Source organism: Brienomyrus brachyistius, chromosome 19 (genome assembly GCF_023856365.1).
Source record: "Brienomyrus brachyistius isolate T26 chromosome 19, BBRACH_0.4, whole genome shotgun sequence".
NCBI classification, from domain to species: domain Eukaryota; kingdom Metazoa; phylum Chordata; class Actinopteri; order Osteoglossiformes; family Mormyridae; genus Brienomyrus; species Brienomyrus brachyistius.
In genome coordinates this window covers 16,516,078-16,529,203 of record NC_064551.1, presented here as the reverse complement: position 1 = coordinate 16,529,203, position 13,126 = coordinate 16,516,078, and the positions used below count along the sequence as shown (strand labels likewise).

Here is a 13,126-nt window from a genome sequence, read left to right as displayed (position 1 = left end):
AAAGAACTAACAGTTTTCCACGGGGGAAGGGGTGGATATGAAATAATAAGTAACGGTGTCTATAAATATATAAATGTCTTGCATCAGTAATACAACTGTAGTAGAGATGAGGGTCTTGGTCAGAACTGATAGTGATAACAGCCTTGATGGTCCATCTGACCGGTTGTCAACAGGCAGAGTTGTGATAGGCCTAAACTTGATGCCTGATAAGATTCCTGAAGCAAATAATCACAGCCTGGATAAGTATAGCTGATCACTTTTCAGAGGTGACCAAGTGAGAATTTATTTTCCTTAAGGCAGTCAATGATGCAGCAATTCATTGATGCAGGCGCACGAACAGACAAACTAAGTGTGGCCTTTCACAAGGTCCTTTTAAAGTCTGCTAAACAAGTGCATTCAGTCAACCTCCATCAACAACCATTCAACAGCTTCCGTGATATTTATCCGGAGAAGCTCATTCCAACCTGAATAACTATACATGATTTCCACATGAACAGTAAATATGAACAAACCATAATTACGGCAGAAGCAGCACCCTAGTGATAGAGCAGGAGTTCCCTGTATAAGTGAACCTGAAGCCTGCGGTGTCCCTTCTCACATCACCTCCGTAGTCAAGAACTGTGGGAAGCACACATCTGTTTGGGAAAACACAGCTAGTACGGTTGAACTACAGCCCTATCAGTCTGCATCTTCCTTCAGTATCGCAGATTACCTCCTACACGCCAACCTCCAGCAGATCGCTGAAGAATACACTCATACCGAGGTAAATCTGACATTAAAGGAGACCATCCAGCCACAGGACAGGCCAGGTCAAATATTGCATGAATGCTCTTCGCTTAATTATGCACATAAGAGAAAAATTGAAGCATAATTCTCGTTTGCAAACACTTTTGAAGTAATCTCTCTTTAAGCAGCAGCTCTGGGCAGGTCGAGAAGTGCAGGGGGTATACTCTGGGACTGACACACATTGCGAGGCTGTGCTTCACTTAATATTTCATTCATGTTTTATAGCCAGACACACTAGGCGACGCCTTTAAGGGTAAGATCAGCTTTTATGTACACAGGGCTGGCTTAAGAACACCTCCCCTAGTGAGTGGGGCATGGAGTCAGCCAGCTAATCCCTTAGCAAGACAAGCAAGAAAAACAAGCAGGGCGACCACCACAGTAAGATGATGCGTGCAGCTAGCAAGGGTGTCATGACAGCGGCTGATGCACAATCAAAAATTCAGGGCTCTTATCGGTAATCTGGTCTCGCCCTGAGAAACCAGCAGCTCCAGCAGAACTGCGCTGTCGGGCAGAGCAAATATGCAGACAGGCTCTAAGCTCTGCCTTGGGCTGGGGCACTCAGGCCTTGTTCTTTTTGCTGAGGCAGATGAATGAGGTAAAACCATGTGAGCCTTGGGAACACATCAGGGGAAGCGGAAGGTTCCCGCGGTCAGCAGCTGCCAGGGATCCGGCTTGGAGAGCGAGTCGACTTACCTCCGTCAACAGGGTCTTGTCATAGTCTCCACGATGCTGGTAGATGCACTGGCTGAGCACGGAGTACAGCCTCTCCAGCTGGTCCACCGTGTACCCCTCAGACTTTTGGATCACCTTTTCCAGAAGGTTCTGAAATGGCAAGAGATTGTCAGCCAGACGTGGATGAGGACAAGAACTACAGCTCATCACGACCCTCCGTTACGATTACCGTTATCACAAAGCACTCTCAGCAAAGATGGGAAATTGCTCAAGACTTTGCAATCTCCCCAAAAGCTTCTGAGAACTCGTAGCTAAATCCTTTGTGTGGGAGATGGGAGGGTTAGAGTTTATGGGGCGCTGGAAGACCTCCTAGAACAGATGGGAGCAGTTCAAGCCGGATGGTTATCTGAACCAGAGGGACACCAGTGTGCTTCAGGGAGGCAAATGCTTCGTTTATTTAAACTAGGGCCAGAGGGCGCTGGGGAATTGGGCCGACCAGATTGGGGAGGGTACAAAAGCTGAGGGTCATTTCAAAAGCAGAGCCGCGAGTCCGGAGCCCCTCAGAGATGTAGCTAAATGACAGAAGCGCTTGACTGAAAGGCAAAAAGTATCGAGGCCATCACGTTGAGAGGCAAGCGTGACTTTGTCAGAATAACAAAGACACGGCTGGGAAGCAGAGAGGAGAACAAGTATAACATTAATAGATGCTCTTTTTTATAAGAGCAGCATCATACACCAGGGGATGGGACTGGAGTCCAGCTAAATATAACTCCCAGGCCAGGGGAGCGAGCCGTGTGGAGGCCGTGCGGCTCAGGTCTGAGAATGAGCACGGCCTCTATGGCAGCAGGACCACTCCATATGCTATCAGATTCAGATGTCAGCTGCAGCCATGGGTTATGCAACCTGATGCAGCAGTAATTGGCGAATTTCCATTTTTGGTTGGTGGACCGGGGATAGGATGTGTAAGAGAGACTTGATTGAACCGGACAAAGATGTAATCTTTGAAGTGTTATAGCAGAGATATTAATTCATCAGGCCGGTTGTCGTGCATAGCCTGGGACACAGTAGGAAACATTGAGGTTATGAGATACCATCTCTGGGAGCTACACCACGGTCAGCGGTATTTCAAACATATACTCAGGGCTTTAAAGAAATGCATCACGGGACCAGATCAATGAGGTCAACTAAAACTGCTAAACAGGAGAGGTGGAGGCGGTGGAAAGGAGGGAGTACTCAAGTCAATACAAGAGACTGAAAACATCTCTGCCAATACAGTAGATGGCTGGAAGAAGGTATAAAGAAGAGACCACAAAAGCTACGGGAGGACAAGCAAACAGATCAGCGTAACGACACTCAAACGTTCCTTCCAGTACAACGCCACCAACAGGTGGCAAAAGGTAGAAGTTGCTTGGGTGCAGGAAGAAAAAAGGTAGCATGTACATGACAGGAAAACAACTTGGTGTTTCACACAGCAGTTTAATCAAGAGGAAGCAAGAATATCACATATACCACACCTGAATTACAATTCTATACCAAATATACTCAGTATCGAATTATTACGACAAAGGGACAGTATTAAAGCTGCTGGGGATATTTTCTTCACAAATTCACAGTGAATAAGCCCAATCGACCAACTAATCTTACTCTTATTATGTAAGAGTATGACGGTAAAATGGTTATGAAGGCTATTTAGTCTAGGGTAGGAGAAAACATATGAAGAGGCAGTCCGCATGGATATAAGAATGGCACAATTTAGCTACTGAGTTTAAAGAAAGCAGAGAGGCCGACATTATGAAACCATGTATTATTTAAAGTCTATTGAAATTCTTAACACGACATGGAGCTGGAAACTGTAATGCACATTCAGAAGCAACACCTACGTACGTAAGAGGCAGAACCAAGCAGGTAGATGGCAGGAGAGCAGAATCTGGTATTTCACACAGCAGTTTAATCAAGAGGAAACCAAAATACCACATACTCCATACCGAATTGTAATTTTATACCAGATACACACTATACCTAATTATTACAATAAAAGGATAGTATTAAAGCTGATAGAGGCTCTGCCACTTGCCACTGTTTTTGCCCCCTTGTTTTCATACATGTTCCTTCATTTTCATGCGTAGGTGTTGCCTCTGAATGTGCATTACACTGCCAGGCTTGTTCACCCCCCACTGTGAATTTGTGAAGAAAAATAACTGGTGTACCACAAGGTTCTGTCTTGGAGCCATCATTCATTCCAATCCACATTAATTAAAATCCCACACAAGACAGACACTGGCATATTTAATAAACTGGTTAAATTTGCAGATGGCACAGAATCAGGCCACACAGCTGAAGAGCCGCCAGAACCTAGACGTGATTATGCAGTGGAGAGACATTTAGCAGATAACTAGCATTGATCGTCACTGTAGTGTAACTCATCGGGGAAGTACGGGGAATATACAAGACAGACACTATTTGGGGGATAGGAGGGTGACAGCAGCCGCTGTTCATAAAGACTCAGGTGTTTACAAAGAAGCCTCCCAATCTGCATTGAATCCCCATGCAAAATAAAAATGCTTGTACAGCGCAGTATAATCAGCACATTGCGCTAGCTGTGCCGTGTACAGCTCTGATGGCAGCAATGAAGATGCTTTACAGCTTTAGAGCGTGTTCAGCAAAGTGTAATGAAAATCATTCCTGGCCTTAAACTGTTACTAATCTTGATCAAAAGTGACTGGGGGGGGGGGGGAGGGGGGCACAATCCGAGCATACAAAATTTTGAATTGGACAGACAAGGCCAGACCTGCTAATGACAGTAATCACAGATAAATGAGGCCACGACCGGGGGGAAATGGCCGGGCCCTGTTCTAAATCAGGAGGTTATTTTACACCCAGGCTCCGCATAGTTGAAGCACAATCCTTTCCCTCCGTTAAGAAATAGATCAGATTTGTTCATTTTAGCTAAACTACCTGCAATCTTTTGTGTTCTGTTGAATGTGAACTGAAAAGTGGTACCACTACATCTATCCAGAAGAACCAGCGTGTTCCACGGTGCAGGTCTTCATCGTATTAAACAAAAACAAAAAAGAAAAAAACATACATGATATTAATTGCTATTATGGTGCGATCTGTGACAGAAATGTCGTTAGCAGAATGACGTCCCCTTTGCTGCTCGCTCATTCACGCCATCCGCAGACACCCAATGGCCAGTTTCCCCTTTTTCGGTCAGATTACGACCAATGCTTTCTTTTTTACTTAATAGAAAAGTCTCCTTTTCCATACCGTGACGACCTTTCATTGGTTAATTAAGGCAGGCTGATTGTTTATTCATCATAGTTTGGCAGGTGGGAGCACATTCAAATTTTAAAGGGTGTTAAATTAAGCCAAAGGAACCGTGAACTTGACAATTTAATGACAGCAGCAGCACAAACTATATAATTAAATTATTAATTCATAAGAGACCCAGTTCACACTGGAATAGAAAAAGCTTAACATTTCAAAATGTTCGAGTTTCTCACTTCCATCTCACAAACATTTAAATTGAATTTGTTTGTCCAGAGCTACTAATTTAAAAACTCTACTTTATGGTATAGCAACCATCTGTCAATATTTCATCCCTTAATCTGATGCAATGGCCTCCACAAATAACGGGCACAGCACAGCCCCCTCCGGGGACTCACGGACACGGGGGGTGGCTGATGTAACCGCTACCTGCCAGCCGTCCAGACTGCGGACTGATCAACACGCGCAACAGCACTCTGCCAGAAACAGGCACTTAATAACCACATCCATCGGCATGGCTACCAGGAGCGGATGGGGCTGTTTCGGGGCACTGGATCCTACCCCCCCCCCCCCGTCGCTAGCCTGCAAGGGAGAGCGGGGGTGGGGCGGCATGTCGTGTCACCCTGATCCTTTTATAGATAGGGGCTTTGGCCATAAGGAGCTGGGTGCTGTATCCGGCCACGCAGCTCAGGTGAGCCAGACACAGCAACCTGAGATGTGCAGCCTTGTTAAAATTTCCCGTTTCTGCAATGAAAGAAAAAAATAAACCAAAATAATTGGATGCAATGAGAGGACGAAGAAAATCGTACAGCTGATCCTAAATAAGGTTCACTTCATTGCTGACAGGTGTGTGACAATGCAGCTGTAATGCGATTTTTCCCTTTTCCCCCAAAAAGTTTTTTTTTTCTATCCCCTGGAATCTTGTTGCTTGCAATATTATAGGTTGAAAAATATCTGCTATGATTTATCTTGGTTTCATTTTTCACATCATGAAAACCTGCAATTTTATGGTTTCATGCACACTAAGCCAGTGGCAAAAAATGAGAAGCAACCAAGGCCGACGAGAAACCACTCTTCTATCAGCTGGGTTTGGCTCCTGTCCATTGTGAAAATTTGTACTGGAACAAACCAGCACTACAAGTAATGGCTGACATACAGCCCAATCAGAAAACTCAGTTTCGCCAACTAGCTTCGACGCAGATGCTCAATATGCTCAATTGGCCAAAACAGCGGCAACAGGCACCATGTCCGGCTGCCACACACACACCAGCCCAACAGACAGTCGCCGACTGCCACCGGCAGCTTCCGAAAACCTGGAACACACCTAGCTGGTTTAACAGGGGTGTGAAGACTTTATATCCACTGTTAAAGAACAAGCACAAAAAGGAAAACAGATGAGAATCACTCAAGGCCCCTTTGGCTTGTTTGTTCAAAGCATAATTTTCAGTTCTGGTGCACATTTCCATGTTTATACTACAACACAACAAATAACAGCTGTAACATAACATCCTTTCCTTGTCGAAAAGCTCATTTTACTGGCACGGCCAGCAGTACAGGAGTACAGCACTACTGTGTGCGCGCATTGAGAGTGGGAGTGAATCCCGTCACTGCCTGTTTAGGAGGCCCAGCCGAGGGATCCTCGAATCAGTGCGATATCCACAGGGTTCGGCTCTGCGGGACCTTGCGCTTGATCATCTCTCAGAAAATATGCATCTACTCTGCCTGCACGCCAACGCGATGACTGGATCCGGTCTCGTCCAGGGAAAATAAGCGCACACACTGGATTTCTGGCAGGGTCCCATTATGCAGACTTAATACAAACATGACTACAGACATCCATGGTATTTCAAACGAGCGTGCGTGCAGATAGTCAGCACCGGTCCGCTTGCGACGTGACACGCTAGTCACCCGCTGACGAGTGCTCCTGTGCATCACATCCCTGCCAATCCACATCCTCCGTCTCCCCAGAATCGCATGGCGCTCAGTGCCATCGCCAGCAACAAGCAGCTCACAGAAATCTGACAGCTATATATACACATTTTTATGTGATCATTGCAAAAACAGGGAAGCATGTTTTGCCCAATAATCCAGAAAAAATGGGATATTTTTGTTAAAATAAAAAGAAACACTAAACCTGGAAAATTACTTTGTAATAGTGTTACAAAATACGCAACAACTTGTAGTGTGACATATGACCTTTAAAAAGCAAAACGATACAAGTATATAATTACTGAAGTTTCGTCAAGTTACTGTGCAATTAAGAAAATACACACTGCTGAAATATGCAAATTAATTAAGCTTTAATGTGTAAATTGAAGTATTTACAGTGCAACACTATCCTAAAATTAGCAAACTAATTTCAAGATAAACCATTCAACTGCAGTTCATTGCCAAAGTGCTTTATATTAAAACATTATCACTGAAAGCAACATAATGACAGACTATTAAACATTTTAAAAAACCTTTAAGTGTCCTTTAGATGCTTTGAAAAACTAATCAACAATAATATGCTTTTACAGCACATTCCAAGTAGGATAAAACTGAATGAGGCATTCCAGTGTAAGAAGGAAAGTTCTCATACCGAAGTGCACTGTACAGTTATGCTGCCTTCGGAAAGTCTTGGCTTGGAAATGACATAATTGCTGTTGATGGAAAGAGCAGCGTCACATAATTAACTTCTCCACTGAGACTGCTGGGTCTAACATACACCAGACAATCATGGCCAAACAAGGGGACGTAGACAATGGCAATGATTAGCACAGGATGATGGTGACCACAGCACACACAACTTCCATGCCGTGATGCTGTATTTGCAGTTACTACCGGATGTGTACATTGATTCCAGACGTAGGTACAGCCTCCCTTTAGAAAAGCTTACCCCCACTCCCCACCCACAATTAAAATTCTACATAGTTCAAACTGTACATTTCAAAAGCAAACAGGTCAGCGTGGGCTTCACAATCAATGCTTAAGACAGGTAGTCATAACTGCACCTCTTCAGGCTGAGAGCATCAAAGCATGGTTTCGAAGGGAGATAGCCATGTGTATCCACCAGCAAGTTGGTTCCAATCATTTTTGTCCCTGGTTTCACGAAAGTGATGCAGTGCTTTCTGGGAGAAATATTGTGTTCCAATACACATCCAGTATGCTACATATGGAGCCAAAGAAAATGGGAATCACTCCATTGTGGGTTATAGCTTTTTAAATATGCATCGACTGAACTTAGGAAGGTGCAGGTGTTTGTTTGGGGACATGGTAAATGTCACAGACCCAAACAAATACCTCACTGAGATGTTGCTGTACCATACAGCACCCCCCCCCCCCAATCCCAACAGGAGGCTTGGAAAAACCTTCCCAGACCTCTAGCTTCAGTATCACGCAGTGTCACCCCTGACAGCGAGTGCAGAGTGTTGAGCCACACCTGGGGAAATGCCCTCCATCCCAGGTTCTTGTTCCACACATGACTCAACTGTTGTGATGACTCTCTCGCAGCTTGAAAAGCAAGACTGTGCTGCTGGGGGGGGGGGGCTTGTTTTGGTCTGAGGAAGCAACAACTAACAATGGACAGTGAGAACACCACCAGTGGGATCACAAAATGTGTGTCTGTGTGGACACAATGTTCAAGCCAAGCAGCCTTACCACATCTGACATGTCATTACAATCAAGACACTGCATCTCCATGCACAACGAACGCAACCGGGCTGGAATGATCAGTGGGATTTGCAGTTTCTCTCTTGCCACATTGTCCCTGCCAGAAGCCAGGCGGGTGTGAAGCTGAGGACAGTTTAAAGACGGGTCTGATATAGACGCCTCGTGCTCCTCTCTCTCCACTCACTTTCCACAAGGAGGAATCCTGCCAACAGGAGACCAGGCCAGAATAAGCTCTCCTCTCCACACTGTAGGATTTCTTGTGGCCTTTCACCCCCCCACCCTCCCTCCCCATGGACCCACTTCAGAAAAACACTTTGCACTCTTAGTTAGTTATTGTAGATGGAAAATCAGAATACCATGTAGTGAAACTTGAAGCTGTAAGTTTAAAAAGCAGGCATTGTTAGAGCATATCCCAAATGAGGGAGTGTGCACTACACATCATGGAGATATTTATGTACAGAGAGGTAACCATCTCGGCCTTGATCTCATTATCATTCAACCATCTTCTCACCATCTTCAAACCCAAACCCTTGCGGCGAGAGACAACAGCACTGTCCACTGTCAACCAACTTCCGAAAACCATTACAGTGTAGACCAGGCGTCTCCAGTCTTGGGGAAATTGAAGCCCTGCACATTTTTGGGTTTCCCCTCATTTAACACACCTGATTCAACTCCTTATGCTAATTACCACACAGCTCTTGAGCTGAATCATTTGTGATGGAACAGGGAAAGAACTAAGCTACACAGGACTCCGGCCCCCCAGGACTAGAGTTTGAGACCCGTGGTGTAGACTTTCCCGCCACAAGAACATGTCAGGTACACATATAAATATAATGTTCCAGTACATATCCAAAAACTGCCTAAAAGATTCTTATATCTAAATATTTTATCAGTTCAGTTCCTTTGACAAAAAAGGTACATTTAGCTCTAATAGGTCTTTAAACAAACATGTAGCAGTTTTAACTGACAAGAGCTGATTATATGAGACCAGAAGAGCAGCAGGAAGCACAAAATTTGGGCCACAGAGGACGACGAACCAGCAACTAAAATCCTAAGAGTAAACAGATGCAATTGAAAGGGACACAAAGCAGTAGACAGCCATGCACAGCACCGCCTAGCAGGCCTGTAGAGGGGACCCGCTATGTGGGAGTCATTCTTCTTTCCTCGGTCTGGGCTCCCATGATGTATCGCTGTATATTTGCGCGGGGTCGCTTTAAATACTGACATCACCAAGCTGGAGCCATTTAGCCCAGAGACACCTGACCTTTTCACAAGCTCCACAGCAGGTCCCCGACTTAAAAATGCATCCAGACTCTCTTTTCATAAGCCTTCGTCGCTGGTCTGAGTGCTGATGATGCGTACAGAAAAGACTAGCTTGATAAATAAAGAATGTCCACAAACAAGTCTGCTCTGTGCCGGAGGAGCTGAAACAGTCTTAAGAAGCAAATTTCAATGGAATCACCGGGAAAAAAAATAAATAAATCAACCCGTAGGATCCTATATATACACACTAAGATTTGCAGGGAACAGAAGTATGTTTATCAAAAGACATCTTCTAAAGAGTAATAAGCGAGTTTGCATTAGTGCTGCGTGTTCAACAAGCAGGCTTTTTAAGCAGCCTCTAATCTGCAGAGCCCACCGCCTGCGGCCGGTTCCGGCAGAGAGCAAAGTCAACAGCGGCCCGATTGGTCTCGGATACGGAGGAGCGGGAGCCGCCTGTCAAGGCCGCCACACAGAGATAATGGTGTGATATTAGGTGCTGCTGAAAGATAAGGGGCAGATCAGCGCGGTTTAGGGGGGTGATTTTACACCAATTACACTCGTCCGCTCACTCTGGTCCGGCCGCCAGTCGTGGAATTACTTCAAGGAGCGCCGATCCAATTTGCACTCGGATATTAGGTGAAGCTCGGCACGACTGCGGCGGTGTTTGTAGGGCCGGGACTGTTTCTGAGAGATACGTGTCCGCCTGTAAGCATGCCTGAATTTTTGGAAAAACAGCCCGGCATGCAGCAGCATGTACAGGCCACGGGATTTTTAAGACAGAGGCACGAGAGCTACGGTGGCTCGGTCGGCAATTAAAACACGGATATTCAACAGAAATCCATTTGCACGTTACTTGGCGCGGCATCATCATCACAATGCGCAGCGGTCCTTAGAGCTCACAAACAAACCTTTAATATCATGCCATTTCCTTCTGGAATTAGCTTTAAAACCACACTTGTATTTTAAAAAATACTGTGAAAATTAAAAACACTTAGAGGAGGAAAAACTGGGGAGGAAATGGAAAGGCTGATCCACCACCTCCTGGAGGATGCCATTGGACGCTATTCAGTACCCGGCTGGTACACAGAGCACATGCAGGACGCTGACCGGAGAACAGTCAACATGCAGGGATCAGCCAGGGTAACAAGCTCCAGGGGTCTCTCTTATTCATCACCAACAGCCTGCATGTGTTCCTGGCATTTCAGAATCAGTGACGAATTGATACAGCAGAACCTCAAGCATCCCCCATATAGCTGAGGAACAGCACTGCTTCACAAACACTACTCCACAGCGCCACCTATGGGCTTCACTTTGGACTCACAGGTAACTGATTAATTTGCTGATCTCTGCTGTGGACATGGGCGCTCTAGAGGCACACTGAACATTTAATAAAGATATACACTAACGGTCGAGTTTTTACACACCACAGATTTTTACCACTTTTCGATTTATTTCATAAAATGCAGCTTTTTTTTTTAATTCTTGTTAAGCATGGGAAAGTTGAGTGAACAACTATAAATGAAAGTTGAAATAAAACAAGTTTCCATTATAACATGGAAAGAGTATCCAACAGCGCATACAAGATCCTGTTAATTGGTTGTTCGGTGAGTGTACAGCCATATCGTATGCAGGCTGTCTTTTAACTTTTAAAAAAACTAGTTAATGGTTTCACCCCATGATCAGTAGTTAATGTCCATTGCAGGAAGAAGGCCTCAAAATGCTGTTATATCTGCTAGAGGTTGTTACTTTGATGAATCAAAGATATGACATTTTCCTGCTAATAATGGGACTCAAATGGTCAGAGATGTTCACAAGTCACAAAATTAGAGTCCGAGTCAAGTCTCAAGTCTCCAGCGTGATTCCAGTTTGACATCGCTATTTATCAGAAAGGTAACCATCCGATTGTTTTTCTTCCATTAGTGCCTGATGTGACTAGATGGGAATCACCACTTGAACACTTCAAAAACTGCTTGTTTCATGGTTCCTTAGGCTTTCTGTAAGAACCGTTTCTAATGTACATTTTAAAACTAATACTTCATCAAAAATAAACATGTACACACACACAAACACACCCATACTTGTATCTTTGAGGGTACTGTCCATTCATTTCTATGGGCAAAACCCTAATCCCAGCAATGACAACCTTAACCCCTACCCAGCCCTAACCTTAACTATAAGTAGCCAAACAAAATACAAGTCTTTTGGAATGTAATTGATTGCAGTCACAGATTTTTATAAAATTCAATTTCCCCTTCGGTGGGGACCGAAAAAAATGGTCCTTAGAACATCGAAATAAGTTTTTGTGACATTGTGGGGACAATGTAATGTATACCTGGACTGCAAAAGCACACACGCGCACACACACCTGAATCCTTTTCTGATATGATTAACAAAAAAGAAGCTTCTTGTGTATGAGACAATCAGACCAAACTGCCCCCAGCTACGTTAAAGTGATGTGATTGGCTAATGATGATCTGCTAACGTCAGATTTATAGCAATCTACTTCGATCTGTGTCACTATATAAAAACACGATGTGGGCTATATATAATTTACGACACAGGTTACGCAACATCTATTTCCAAGTCGTACAATCTAACATAAAACACTCGGAATATCCAGAGCTTTGTCATATTGGGTCTGCAATTTGAACCAGTAGCAAAACAAAAAGCGCTTCTCCAGCTCCTATGCTCTATGCACAGCCGCACATCGTGGTGTGTTTAACGCCTTTACGGTTTGGGGGGTGTTGTACACTCAGTGCTTCGCATGTGTAGAAATTTCATCAGAGCCTCAAAGACTCCTACTGTTCACGAGTCGCTATCAACGCGTCGAAGTCGAGTTCCCTGCAAATGGCGAACATACTGTAAATTCGTCAGCAAAGAATACCGAGTGTATTTTTAGTGCATGTTCAGTAACATGCAAATGCAGAAAATCTCAGCGGGTGCAAAGACTTGATTGGTAGTGTAAGTTACACATTCCTCCATTTACTATGACGCCCAACATGACATTGGGCGAGGGAGCCGCAGAAGCCGGTACCCTCTCGCCATACACCATGATTTAATCACTGCCACTGCTCACAAAGCACGGACAGGAAACCCCCTGCTGTGCATAGCACGTCTCCAACCCTAGGAAGACCACCTCCAACTCAGCCCTGTACTGAAGTCCATACTTCACTTTTAATTTACATGCTATTCCGGGTAATAAACAACTTCAAGAACAGCAAGCAAGAAAAATGAAACCACTCCCAACTACAATCATAGGAAAGGTACTTGGGTACTTTTACCCTTATAGCTTCTTTCTCAGGGAAAACAAGTCAATTTATAAGGTAATGCTACAAGTTAATTATGGACATTGCTCTTGCTTGAAGTGCTGTATTTAAATGACTCCTTTTTAGTCCGTCTCTGGACCGATGCCCACACTTCAAAAGCGTTCTACACTCACAGCTAAATGTTATTGAAAGGCATTGCTCCATGCATGGAGGGAGCTTGG

General features: G+C 44.5%; 1 protein-coding gene across 1 annotated transcript in view; it reads right to left on the bottom strand.

Annotated features, from left to right (window-relative positions):
• Positions 1–13,126, bottom strand: part of atad2b (ATPase family AAA domain containing 2B) — a 58,437-nt gene that overhangs the window by 5,959 nt on the left and 39,352 nt on the right. The window contains exon 27 of the mRNA XM_048985293.1: positions 1,480–1,608. Within this exon, the coding sequence (XP_048841250.1) occupies positions 1,480–1,608 (129 nt within the window). The remainder of the gene's footprint in view (positions 1–1,479; positions 1,609–13,126) is intronic.